The following is a 13,235-nucleotide window of genomic DNA, read 5'->3' on the forward strand; positions in this document are numbered from 1 at the left end:
GGGGTGTCAGTGAGTGAGGGGGCAGTGAGGGGGGGTGTCAGTGAGTGAGGGGGGTCAGTGAGTGAGGGGGCAGTGAGGGGGGGATTCAATGAGTGAGGGGGTGTCAGTGAGCGAGGGGGGTCAGTGAGTGAGGGGGTCAGTGAGTGAGGGGGCAGTGAGGGGGGGTGTCAATGAGTGAGGGGGCAGTGAGTGAGGGGGTGTCAGTGAGTGAGGGGGGTCAGTGAGTGACGGGGGTCAGTGAGTGAGGGGGGTAAGTGAGTGAGGGGGGTCAGTGTTTGAGGGGGGTCAGTGAGTGAGGGGGTCAGTAAGTGAGGGGGTCAGTGAGTGAGGGGGGTCTGTGAATGAGGGGGGTCAGTGAGTGAGGGGGTCAGTGAGTGAGGGGTGCCAGTGAGTGAGGGGGGTCAGTGAATGAGGGGGTCAGTGAATGAGGGGGGTCAGTGAGTGAGGGGGGTCAGTGAATGAGGGGGGTCAGTGAGTGAGGGGGGTCAGTGAGTGAGGGGGTCAGTGAGTGAGGGGGGTCAGTGAATGAGGGGGGTCAGTGAGCGAGGGGGTCAGTGAGTGAGGGGGTCAGTGAGTGAGGGGGTCAGTGAGGGGGTCAGTGAGTGAGGGGGCAATGATGGGGGGGTGTCAGTGAGTGAGGGGGGTCAGTGAGTGAGGGGGCAGTGAGCGGGGGTGTCAGTGAGTGAGGGGGGTCAGTGAGTGAGGGGGTCAGTGAGTGAGGGGTGTCAGTGAGTGAGGGGGGGCAGTGAGTGAGGGGGCAGTGAGGGGGGGTGTCAGTGAGTGAGGGGGCAGTGAGGGGGGTGTCAATGAGTGAGGGGGTGTCAGTGAGCGAGGGGGGTCAGTGAGTGAGGGGGTCAGTGAGTGAGGGGGCAGTGAGGGGGGGTGTCAATGAGTGAGGGGGTCAATGAGTGAGGGGGCAGTGAGTGAGGGGGTGTCAGTGAGTGAGGGGGGTCAGTGAGTGATGGGGGTCAGTGAGTGAGGGGGGTCAGTGAGTGAGGGGGGTCAGTGAGTGAAGGGGCAGTGAGGGGGGTGTCAGTGAGTGAGGGGGGTCAGTGAGTGAGGGGGGTCAGTGAATGAGGGGGGTCAGTGAGTGAGGGGGTCAGTGAATGAGGTGGGTCAGTGTGGGGGTCAGTGAATGAGGGGGGTCAGTGAGTGACGGGGTCAGTGAATGAGGGGGGTCAGTGAGTGAAGGGGGTCAGTGAGTGAGGGGGGTCAGTGAGTGAGGGGGTCAGTGAGTGAGGGGGGTCTGTGAATGAGGGGGGTCAGTGAGTGAGGGGGTCAGTGAGTGAGGGGTGTCAGTGAGTGAGGGGGGTCAGTGAATGAGGTGGTCAGTGAATGAGGGGGGTCAGTGAGTGAGGGGGGTCAGTGAATGAGGGGGGTCAGTGAGTGAGGGGGGTCAGTGAGTGAGGGGGTCAGTGAGTGAGGGGGGTCAGTGAATGAGGGGGGTCAGTGAGCGAGGGGGTCAGTGAGTGAGGGGGTCAGTGAGTGAGGGGGTCAGTGAGGGGGGTCATTGAATGAGGGGGCAGTGAGGGGGGTGTCAGTGAGTGAGGGGGGTCAGTGAGTGAGGGGGGTCAGTGAGCGAGGGGGTCAGTGAGTGAGGGGGTCAGTGAGTGAGGGGGGTCAGTGAGTGAGGGGGGTCAGTGAGTGAGGGGGCAGTGAGGGGGGTGTCAGTGAGTGAGGGGGTTCAGTGTGCGAGGGGGTCAGTGAGGGGGGTGTCAGTGAGCGAGGGGGTCAGTGATGGGGGTCAGTGAGTGAGGGGGCAGTGAGCGGGGGTGTCAGTGAGCGAGGGGGTCAGTGAGTGAGGGGGGTCAGTCAGTGAGGGGTGTGTCAGTGAGTGAGAGGGGTCAGTGAGTGAGGGGGCAGTGAGGGGGGGTGTCAGTGAGTGAGGGGGGTCAGTAAGTGAGGGGGGTCAGTGAGGAGGCCGGGAGGTGAGTGAGGGGGGTCAGTGAGTGAGGGGGGTCAGTGAGGGGGCCGGGAAGTGAGTGAGGGGGGTCATTGAGTGAGGGGGGTCAGTGAGGGGGCCGGGAAGTGAGTGAGGGGGGTCAGTGAGTGAGGGGATCAGTGAGTGAGGGGGTCAGTGAGGGGGCCGGGAAATGAGTGAGGGGGGTCAGTGAGTGAGGGGGGTCAGTGAGGGGGCCGGGAAGTGAGTGAGGGGGGTCAGTGAGGGGGCCGGGGAGTGAGTGAGGGGGGTCAGTGAGGGGGCCGGGAAGTGAGTGAAGGGGGTCAGTGAGGGGGCCGGGGAGTGAGTGAGGGGGGTCAGTAAGGGGGCCGGGAAGTGAGTGAGGGGGGTCAGTGAGTGAGGGGGTCAGTGAGGGGGGTCAGTGAGGGGGCCGGGGAGTGAGTGAGGGGGGTCAGTGAGGGGGCCGGGAAGTGAGTGAGGGGGGTCAGTGAGTGAGGGGGTCAGTGAGGGGGGTCAGTGAGGGGGCCGGGGAGTGAGTGAGTGAGGGGGGTCAGTGAGGGGGCCGGGAAGTGAGTGAGGGGGGTCAGTGAGTGAGGGGGGTCAGTGAGGGGGGTCAGTGAGGGGGCCGGGGAGTGAGTGAGGGGGGTCAGTGAGTGAGGGGGTCAGTGAGGGGGGTCAGTGAGGGGGCCGGGGAGTGAGTGAGGGGGGTCAGTGAGGGGGCCGGGAAGTGAGTGAGGGGGGTCAGTGAGTGAGGGGGTCAGTGAGGGGGGTCAGTGAGGGGGCCGGGGAGTGAGTGAGTGAGGGGGGTCAGTGAGGGGGCCGGGAAGTGAGTGAGGGGGGTCAGTGAGTGAGGGGGTCAGTGAGGGGGGTCAGTGAGGGGGCCGGGGAGTGAGTGAGTGAGGGGGGTCAGTGAGTGAGGGGGTCAGTGAGGGGGGTCAGTGAGGGGGCCGGGGAGTGAGTGAGGGGGGTCAGTGAGTGAGGGGGGGTGTCAGTGTGAGGGAAGGGGTCAGCGAGTGAGGGGCGGGGTCAGCGTGTGAGGGGCGGGGTCATTGAGTGAGGGGCGGGGTCATTGAGTGAGGGGCGGGGTCATTGAGTGAGGGCGGGTGTCAGTGTGAGGGAAGGGGTCAGCGTGTGAGGGGCGGGGTCAGTGAGTGAGGGGCGGGTGTCAGTGTGAGGGGCGGGGTCAGCGAGTGAGGGGCGGGGTCAGCGTGTGAGGGGCGGGGTCAATGAGTGAGGGCGGGTGTCTGTGAGGGGCGGGGTCAGCGTGTTAGGGGCGGGGTCAGTGAGTGAGGGGCGGGGTCAGCGAGTGAGGGACGGGGTCAGTGAGTGAGGGGCGGGATCTCATTGTTTGGGGGCAGGTTCGGGTCCGTTTTTATGACACTTTATTCCTGCGTCCAGTACAAAATGTGGAAAGTGACGGCATCAAGAGATGCCGATGGGCGAACTTCCGATTCGTCGCCATCTGTGTCGACACTTCCGGTGCCCTCTGTCCATGTGAGCAGAGGCAGATCTCAGGTTTGTGCGAACACGGTCCATTTCATTTAACTAGGATTAAATCAGGTTAATAACTAATGCAGAGCTAATTTGCAACGGATAACCAGTAGCTAATCTGTCTCCTAATAGAAATAAATTGCTACGGATGCTGGAATCTGAAACCAAAGAGAAAATGCTGGAACATCTCAGCAGGTCTGGCAGCATCTGGAGGGAGAGAAAGAGCTGACGTTCCGAGTCCAGATAGCCCTTTGTCAAAGCTGGAGACTGAAAGTGGGAGATATTTATACTGTGGGTGAGGGAATGAAAAGTGAGTCATAGCCACAGAAACCAAGGCAAAAGAGTGCAGATGGCAGTCCCCAGAGAGTATAAAAGATGTGGAAGGCCATTGGCACCCTTTTCCTTTGGTTTCTGTGGCTATGACTCATTTTTCATTCCCTCACCCACAGTATAAATATCTCCCACTTTCTATACTTTTTACCTTTGACAAAGGGCTATCTGGACTCAAAATGTTAGCTCTTTCTCTCCCTACAGATGCTGCCAGACCTGCTGAGATGTTCCAGCATTTTCTCTTTTAGTTAATCTGTCTCCCATCTATTTACTTGTGTGCAACTAGTCTAATGTACAGAAACTAGTGTTAAACTAGATTATTGACTCATGTTTACATCAGGCTGATAACTGGTATTCCATTGAATACCCAGTTACTAATGTGCAGCCAGCCAAATGCGTAACTAATATTAGACCGGGTGTATACCCAGCAACTAGAGTTGAACTGGGTTTATACTTAGTTTATACTTGGTTAGCACTGTTGCCTCATGGCGCCAGGGACCCGGATTCAATTCCGACCTCTGGCGACTGCGGAGTTTGCAGTTTCTCCATGTGTGTGGGTTTCCTCCGGGTGCACCGATTTCCCCCCATAGTTCAAAGATGTGCAGGTTAGGTGGATTGGCCATGATCAGTGTGTGGGGTTATGGGCATAGGTGAGAGCTTTACCCAGTACCTAACCCTGTGCTGTACCTGTCCTGGGAGTGTTTGATGGGGACAGTGTAGAGGGAGCTTTACTCTGTACCTAACCCTGTGCTGTACCTGCCCAGGGAGTGTTTGATGGGGACAGTGTAGAGGGAGCTTTACTCTGTATCTAACCCCGTGCTGTACCTGTCCTGGGAGTGTTTGATGGGGACAGTGCAGAAGGGGCTTTACACCATCTAACCCCACTCTGTACCTGCCCTGGAGTGTTAGATGCGGACAGTGTAGAGGGAGCTTTACTCTGTATCTAACCCCGTGCTGTACCTGTCCTGGGAGTGTTTGATGGGGACAGTGTAGAGGGAGCTTTACTCTGTATCTAACCCTGTGCTGTACCTGTCCTGGGAGTGTTTGATGTGGATTGTGTAGAGGGAGCTTTATTCTGTATCTAACACCGTGCTGTACCTGTCCTGGGAGTGTCTGATGGGGACAGTGTAGAGGGAGTTTGCTATGTACCTAACCCTGTGCTGTACTTGTCCTGGGAGCGTTTGATGGGGATAGTACTCTTTATCGAACCCTGTGTTATTATACCTGTCCTGGGAGTGTTTGATGAAGAAAATTCCTGGGGAGATTTTTTTTATATTTGAGTACCCAATTCATTTTTTTTCCAATTAAGGGGCAATTTAGCATGGAAAGTCCACCTAACCCCATGCATATCATTGGGTTTTGGGTTGAGACCCATGCAGACACAGGGAAGTGTCGGAGGAGATTTACTCTGTATCTAACCCCATTCCTTACCGGTCCTGGGAGTGTTTGATGGGGACAGTGCAGAAGGGGCTTTACACTATCTAACCCCGCGCTGGACCTGCCCCGGAGTGTTAGATGCGGACAGTGTAGAAGGAGCTTTATTCTGTATCTAACCCCGTGCTGTACCTGTCCTGGGAGTGTTTGATGGGGACAGTGTAGAGGGAGCTTTACTCTGTATCTAACCCTGTGCTGTACCTCTCCTGGGCGTGTTTGATGGGGACAGTGTAGAGGGAGCATTACTCTGTATCTAACCCCGCGCTGTACCTGTCCTGGGAGTGTCTGATGGGGACAGTGTAGAGGGAGCTTTACTCTGTATCTAACCGTGTGCTGTACCTGTCCTGGGAGTGTCTGATGGGGACAGTGTAGAGGGAGCTTTACTGTGTGTGGGACTGTGATTAAGAAACTTTCTCCTCTCTCTACACAGGGAGTGAAATCATGGCTCAGAACCTGCGTGACTTTGCCAGCCGGATGCCCGCGGGAGGCCGTGGTGCCGGCACTGCTCTGAAGTTGTTGCTGGGAGCGGGGGCATTCATGTACGGAGTCAAGGAGTCGATCTACACGGGTGAGTAGGCAGTGCCTGTGGCTGATCTCACCGCCGACTGTAAACTTTGGCGATTCGAAGATAAACTAACACTCTCTCTCTCTCTCTCGCTCGGTCTCTCTCTCTCGTTCGCTCGGTCTCTCTCTCTCGTTCGCTCGGTCTCTCTCTCTCGTTCGCTCGGTCTCTCTCTCTCGTTCGCTCGGTCTCTCTCTCTCGTTCGCTCGGTCTCTCTCTCTCGTTCGCTCGGTCTCTCTCTCTCGTTCGCTCGGTCTCTCTCGTTCGCTCGGTCTCTCTCTCTCGTTCGCTCGGTCTCTCTCTCTCGTTCGCTCGGTCTCTCTCTCTCGTTCGCTCGGTCTCTCTCTCTCGTTCGCTCGGTCTCTCTCTCTCGTTCGCTCGGTCTCTCTCTCTCGTTCGCTCGGTCTCTCTCTCGTTCGCTCGGTCTCTCTCGTTCGCTCGGTCTCTCTCTCTCGTTCGCTCGGTCTCTCTCGTTCGCTCGGTCTCTCTCGTTCGCTCGGTCCTCTCTCTCGGTCTCGTTCGGTCCTCTCTCGTTCGCTCGGTCTCTCTCGTTCGCTCGGTCTCTCTCTCTCGTTCGCTCGGTCTCTCTCTCTCGTTCGCTCGGTCTCTCTCTCTCGTTCGCTCGGTCTCTCTCGTTCGCTCGGTTCTCTCTCGTTCGCTCGGTCTCTCTCTCTCGTTCGCTCGGTCTCTCTCTCTCGTTCGCTCGGCCTCTCTCTCTCGTTCGCCTCGGCTCTCTCTCTCGTTCGCTCGGTCTCTCTCTCTCGTCGCTCGTCTCTCTCTCTCGTTCGCTCGGTCTCTCTCTCTCGTTCGCTCGGTCTCTCTCTCTCGTTCGCTCGGTCTCTCTCCTCTCGTTCGCTCGGTCCTCTCTCTCTCGTTCGCTCGGTCTCTCTCTCTCGTTCGCTCGGTCTCTCTCTCTCGTTCGCTCGGTCTCTCTCTCTCGTTCGCTCGGTCTCTCTCTCGTTCGCTCGGTCTCTCTCCTCTCTCGTTCGCTCGGTCTCTCTCTCTCGTTCGCTCGGTCTCTCTCTCTCTCTCGTTCGCTCGGTCTCTCTCTCTCTCTCTCTCTCGCTCGTCTCTCTCTCTCTCTCGCTCGGTCTCTCTCTCTCTCTCTCTCGCTCGGTCTCTCTCTCTCTCTCTCGCTCGGTCTCTCTCTCTCGCTCGGGTCTCTCTCGTCGCTCGGACTCTCTCTCTCGCTCGACTCTCTCTCTCGCTCGGACTCTCTCTCTCGCTCGGACTCTCTCTCTCGCTCGGACTCTCTCTCTCGCTCGGACTCTCTCTCTCGCTCGGACTCTCTCTCTCGCTCGGTCTCTCTCTCTCTCGACTCTCTCTCTCGCTCGGACTCTCTCTCTCGCTCGGACTCTCTCTCTCGCTCGACTCTCTCTCTCGCTCGGACTCTCTCTCTCGCTCGGACTCTCTCTCTCGCTCGGGCTCTCTCTCTCGCTCGGGCTCTCTCGCTCGGGCTCTCTCTCTCGCTCGGGCTCTCTCTCTCTCTTCTCGCTCGGGCTCTCTCTCTCTCTCGTTCGCTCGGGCTCTCTCTCTCTCTCGTTCGCTCGGTCTCTCTCTCTCTCGTTCGCTCGGTCTCTCTCTCTCTCTCGTTCGCTCGGTCTCTCTCTCTCTCTCGTTCGCTCGGTCTCTCTCTCTCTCTCGTTCGCTCGGTCTCTCTCTCCTCTCTCGTTCGCTCGGTCTCTCTCTCTCTCTCGTTCGCTCGGTCTCTCTCTCTCCTCTCTCGTTCGCTTCGGTCTCTCTCTCTCTCTCGTTCGCTCGGTCTCTCTCTCTCTCTCGTTCGCTCGGTCTCTCTCTCGCTCGGTCTCTCTCTCTCGTTCGCTCGTCTCTCTCTCTCGTTCGCTCGGTCTCTCTCTCTCGTTCGCTCGGTCTCTCTCTCTCGTTCGCTCGGTCTCTCTCTCTCGTTCGCTCGGTCTCTCTCTCTCTCGTTCGCTCGGTCTCTCTCTCTCTCGTTCGCTCGGTCTCTCTCTCTCTCGTTCGCTCGGTCTCCTCTCTCGTTCGCTCGGTCTCTCTCTCTCTCGTTCGCTCGGTCTCTCTCTCTCGTTCGCTCGGTCTCTCTCTCTCGTTCGCTCGGTCTCTCTCTCGTTCGCTCGGTCTCTCTCTCGTTCGCTCGGTCTCTCTCTCTCGTCGCTCGGTCTCTCTCTCTCGTTCGCTCGGTCTCTCTCTCTCGTTCGCTCGGTCTCTCTCTCTCGTTCGCTCGGTCTCTCTCTCTCGTTCGCTCGGTCTCTCTCTCTCGTTCGCTCGGTCTCTCTCTCTCGTTCGCTCGTCTCTCTCTCTCGTTCGCGGGTCTCTCTCTCTCGTTCGCTCGGTCTCTCTCTCTCGTTCGCTCGGTCTCTCTCTCTCGTTCGCTCGGTCTCTCTCTCTCGTTCGCTCGGTCTCTCTCTCTCGTTCGCTCGGTCTCGGTCTCTCGTTCGCTCGGTCTCTCTCTCTCTCTCTCTCGGTCGCTCTCTCTCGCTCGGTCTCGGTCTCTCTCTCGCTCGGTCTCGGTCTCTCTCTCTCTCTATCGCTCGGTCTCTCTCTCTCTCGCTCGGTCTCTCTCTCTCGCTCGGTCCTCTCTCTCGCTCCGCTCTCTCTCCTCGGCGTCGGTCTCTCTCCTCTCTCTCGCTTCGGTCTCTCTCTCTCTCTCGCTCGGTCTCTCTCTCTCTCTCCTCGCTCGTCTCTCTCTCTCTCGCTCGGTCTCTCTCTCGCTCGGACTCTCTCTCTCGCTCGGACTCTCTCTCTCGCTCGGACTCTCTCTCTCGCTCGGACTCTCTCTCTCGCTCGGGACTCTCTCTCTCGCTCGGACTCTCTCTCTCGCTCGGACTCTCTCTCTCGCTCGGACTCTCTCTCTCGCTCGGACTCTCTCTCTCGCTCGGACTCTCTCTCTCGCTCGGACTCTCTCTCTCGCTCGGACTCTCTCTCTCGCTCGGACTCTCTCTCTCGCTCGGACTCTCTCTCTCGCTCGGACTCTCTCTCTCGCTCGGACTCTCTCTCTCGCTCGGACTCTCTCTCTCGTTCGCTCGGTCTCTCTCTCTCGTTCGCTCGGTCTCTCTCTCTCGTTCGCTCGGTCTCTCTCTCTCTCGTTCGCTCGGTCTCTCTCTCTCTCGTTCGCATCGGTCTCTCTCTCTCTCGTTCGCTCGGTCTCTCTCTCTCTCGTTCGCTCGGTCTCTCTCTCTCTCGTCTCGCTCGGTCTCTCTCTCTCTCGTTCGCTCGGTCTCTCTCTCTCTCGTTCGCTCGGTCCGGTCTCTCTCTCTCTCGTTCGCTCGGTCTCTCTCTCTCTCTCGTTCGCTCGGTCTCTCTCTCTCTCGTTCGCTCGGTCTCTCTCTCTCTCGTTCGCTCGGTCTTCTCTCTCTCGTTCGCTCGGTCTCTCTCTCTCGTCGTTCGCTCGGTCTCTCTCTTTCTCGTTCGCTCGGTCTCTCTCTCTCTCGTTCGCTCGGTCTCTCTCTCTCTCGTTCGCTCGGTCTCTCTCTCTCTCTCGTTCGCTCGGTCTCTCTCTTCTCTCTCGTTCGCTTCGGTCTCTCTCTCTCTCGTTCGCTCGGTCTCTCTCTCTCTCGTTCGCTCGGTCTCTCTCTCTCTCGTTCCGCTCGGCTCTCTCTCTCTCTCGTTCGCTCGGACTCTCTCGTTCGCTTCGGACTCTCTCGTTCGCTCGGACTCTCTCTCTCGCTCGGACTCTCTCTCTCGCTCGGACTCTCTCTCTCGCTCGGACTCTCTCTCTCGCTCGGACTCTCTCTCTCGCTCGGACTCTCTCTCTCGCTCGCTCGACTCTCTCTCTCGCTCGGACTCTCTCTCTCGCTCGGACTCTCTCTCTCGCTCGGACTCTCTCTCTCGCTCGGACTCTCTCTCTCGCTCGGTCTCGGTCTCTCTCTCTCTCTCGCTCGGTCTCGGTCTCTCTCTCGTTCGCCTCGGTCTCTCTCTCTCTCGTTCGCTCGGTCTCTCTCTCTCTCGTTCGCTCGGTCTCTCTCTCTCTCGTTCGCTCGGTCTCTCTCTCTCGTTCGCTCGGACTCTCTCTCTCGCTCGGACTCTCTCTCTCGCTCGGACTCTCTCTCTCGCTCGGACTCTCTCTCTCGCTCGGACTCTCTCTCTCGCTCGGACTCTCTCTCTCGCTCGGACTCTCTCTCTCGCTCGGACTCTCTCTCTCGCTCGGACTCTCTCTCTCGCTCGGGACTCTCTCTCTCGCTCGGACTCTCTCTCTCGCTCGGACTCTCTCTCTCGCTCGGTCTCGGTCTCTCTCTCTCGCTCGGTCTCTCTCTCTCTCGCTCGGTCTCGGTCTCTCTCTCTCTCTCGCTCGGTCCTCTCTCTCTCTCTCGCCTCGGTCTCTCTCTCTCTCTCGCTCGGTCTCTCTCTCTCTCTCCTCGCTCGGTCTCTCTCTCTCGCTCGGACTCTCTCTCTCGCTCGGTCTCGGGGTCTCTCTCTCTCTCGCTCGTCTCGGGGTCTCTCTCCTCTCTCACTCGGTCTCGGGGTCTCTCTCTCTCTCGCTCGGTCTCTCTCTCTCTCTCTCGCTCGGTCTCTCTCTCTCTCGCTCGGTCTCTCTCTCTCTCTCGCTCGGTCTCTCTCTCTCTCTCTCGCTCCCTCGGTCTCTCTCTCTCTCTCTCGCTCCTCGCTCGTCTCTCTCTCTCGCTCTCGCTCGTCTCTCTCGCTCGGTCTCTCTCTCTCGCTCGGTCTCTCTCTCTCTCGCTCTCGCTCGGTCTCTCTCTCTCTCTCTCGCTCGGTCACTTCTCTCTCGCTCGGTCACTCTCTCTCGCTCGGTCTCTCTCTCTCGCTCGGTCTCTCTCTCTCTCTCTCGCTCCCTCGGTCTCTCTCTCTCTCTCTCGCTCGGTCTCTCTCTCGCTCCCTCGGTCTCTCTCTCTCTCTCGCTCCCTCGGTCTCTCTCTCTCTCTCTCTCGCTCCCTCGGTCTCTCTCTCTCTCTCTCGCTCCCTCGGTCTCTCTCTCTCTCTCTCTCCTCGCTCTCGGTCTCTCTCTCTCTCTCTCTCGCTCCCTCGGTCTCTCTCTCTCGCTCCTCGTCTCTCTCTCCCTCGTCTCTCTCTCTCTCTCGCTCGGTCTCTCTCTCTCGCTCCTCGCTCGGTCTCTCTCTCTCTCTCTCTCTCGCTCCTCGGTCTCTCTCTCTCTCTCTCGCTCGGTCTCTTCTCTCGCTCCCTCGGTCTCTCTCTCTCTCTCGCTCCCTCGGTCTCTCTCTCTCTCTCTCGCTCCTCGGTCTCTCTCTCTCTCGCTCCCTCGGTCTCTCTCTCTCTCTCTCGCTCCTCGGTCTCTCTCTCTCTCTCTCGCTCCCTCGGTCTCTCTCTCTCTCTCTCGCTCCCTCGGTCTCTCTCTCTCTCTCGCTCGGTCTCTCTCTCTCGCTCTCGCTCGGTCTCTCTCTCTCGCTCTCGCTCGGTCTCTCTCTCTCTCTCGCTCCCTCGGTCTCTCTCTCTCTCGCTCGGTCTCTCTCTCTCTCGCTCGGTCTCTCTCTCTCTCGCTCGGTCTCTCTCTCTCTCTCGCTCGGTCTCTCTCTCTCTCTCGCTCGGTCCTCTCTCTCTCTCGCTCGGTCTCTCTCTCTCTCTCGCTCGGTCTCTCTCTCTCTCGCTCCCCTGGTCTCTCTCTCTCTCTCTCGCTCGGTCTCTCTCTCTCTCTCTCGCTCGGTCTCTCTCTCTCTCGCTCGGTCTCTCTCTCTCTCTCTCTCTCGCTCCCTCGGTCTCTCTCTCTCTCTCTCTCTCGCTCCCTCGGTCTCTCTCTCTCTCTCGCTCGGTCTCTCTCTCTCTCTCTCTCGCTCGGTCTCTCTCTCTCTCTCTCGCTCGGTCTCTCTCTCTCTCTCTCGCTCGGTCTCTCTCTCTCTCTCTCGCTCGGTCTCTCTCTCTCTCTCTCGCTCGGTCTCTCTCTCTCTCTCTCTCTCTCGCTCGGTCTCTCTCTCTCGCTCAGTCTCTCTCTCTCGCTCCCTCGGTTTCTCTCTCTCTCGCTCGGTCTCTCTCTCTCTCGCTCGGTCTCTCTCTCTCTCGCTCGGTCTCTCTCTCTCTCGCTCGGTCTCTCTCCTCTCTCGCTCGGTCTCTCTCTCTCTCGCTCGGTCTCTCTCTCTCTCGCTCGGTCTCTCTCTCTCTCGCTCGGTCTCTCTCTCTCTCGCTCGGTCTCTCTCTCTCTCGCTCGGTCTCTCTCTCGCTCGCTCGGTCTCTCTCTCGCTCGCTCGGTCTCTCTCTCGCTCGCTCGGTCTCTCCCTCGCTCGCTCGGTCTCTCTCTCTCTCTCTCTCTCTCTCGCTCCCTCGGTCTCTCTCGCTCTCTCTCGCTCCCTCGGTCTCTCTCTCTCTCGCTCGGTCTCTCTCTCTCGCTCGGTCTCTCTCTCTCTCTCTCTCACGGTCTCTCTCTCTCTCTCTCTCTCTCTCGCTCGGTCTCTCTCTCTCTCGCTCGTCTCTCGCTCGGTCTCTCTCTCTCTCTCTCTCTCTCGCTCAGTCTCTCTCTCTCTCTCTCTCGCTCGGTCTCTCTCTCTCTCGGTCTCTCTCTCTCCTCTCTCTCTCTCGCTCGGTCTCTCTCTCTCTCTCTCTCGCTCGGTCTCTCTCTCTCTCTCTCTCGCTCGGTCTCTCTCTCTCTCTCGCTCGGTCTCTCTCTCTCTCTCTCTCTCGCTCGGTCTCTCTCTCTCTCTCTCTCTCTCGCTCGGTCTCTCTCTCTCTCTCTCTCTCTCTCGCTCGGTCTCTCTCTCTCTCTCTCTCTCTCGCTCGGTCTCTCTCTCGTCTCTCTCTCTCTCTCGCTCGGTCTCACTCTCTCTCTCGCTCGGTCTCACTCTCTCTCTCGCTCGGTCTCACTCTCTCTCTCGCTCGGTCTCTCTCTCTGTCTCGCTCGGTCTCTCTCTCTCTCTCTCTCTCTCTCGCTCGGCTCTCTCTCTCTCTCTCGTCTCTCGCTCGGTCTCTCTCTCTCTCTCTCTCTCGCTCGGTCTCTCTCTCTCTCTCTCTCTCGCTCGGTCTCTCTCTCTCTCTCTCTCTCGCTCTCGGTCTCTCTCTCTCTCTCTCTCGCTCGGTCTCTCTCTCTATCTCGTCTCTCTCTCTCTCTCTCTCGCTCGGTCTCTCTCTCTCTCTCTCTCGCTCGGTCTCTCTCTCTCTCTCCCTCTCTCTCTCGCTCGGTCTCTCTCTCTCTCTCGCTCGGTCTCTCTCTCTCTCTCTCGCTCGGTCTCCCTCTCTCTTGCTCGTCTCGGTCTCTCTCTCTCTCTCTCTCTCGCTCGGTCTCTCTCTCTCTCTCTCTCGCTCGGTCTCTCTCTCTCTCCTCGTCTCTCTCTCTCTCTCTCTCGCTCGGTCTCTCTCTCTCTCGCTCGTCTCTCTCTCTCTCTCGCTCTCTCTCTCGTCTCTCTCGTCTCGGTCTCTCTCTCTCTCTCCTCGCTCGGTCTCTCTCTCTCTCTCTCGGTCTCTCTCTCTCGTCTCTCGGTCTCGGTCTCTCTCTCTCTCTCTCTCGCTCGGTCTCTCGCTCGTCTCTCTCTCTCTCTCGCTCGGTCTCTCTCTCTCTCTCGCTCGGTCTCTCTCTCTCTCTCTCTCGCTCGGTCTCTCTCTCTCTCTCTCTCTCGCTCGGTCTCTCTCTCTCTCTCTCGCTCG

General features: G+C 58.9%; 1 protein-coding gene across 1 annotated transcript in view; it reads left to right on the top strand.

The window, feature by feature from the left end:
• The first annotated feature begins 3,319 nt into the window (after nucleotides 1-3,319).
• LOC140392907 (prohibitin-2-like) overlaps nucleotides 3,320-13,235 on the top strand; it is a 38,444-nt gene continuing 28,528 nt past the window's right edge. The window contains exons 1-2 of the mRNA XM_072478678.1: nucleotides 3,320-3,415; nucleotides 5,586-5,723. Coding sequence (XP_072334779.1) covers nucleotides 5,597-5,723 — 127 coding nt within the window. The 5' untranslated portion in view covers nucleotides 3,320-3,415; nucleotides 5,586-5,596. The remainder of the gene's footprint in view (nucleotides 3,416-5,585; nucleotides 5,724-13,235) is intronic.

This window comes from Scyliorhinus torazame, chromosome 16 (genome assembly GCF_047496885.1).
Source record: "Scyliorhinus torazame isolate Kashiwa2021f chromosome 16, sScyTor2.1, whole genome shotgun sequence".
NCBI lineage: Eukaryota > Metazoa > Chordata > Chondrichthyes > Carcharhiniformes > Scyliorhinidae > Scyliorhinus > Scyliorhinus torazame.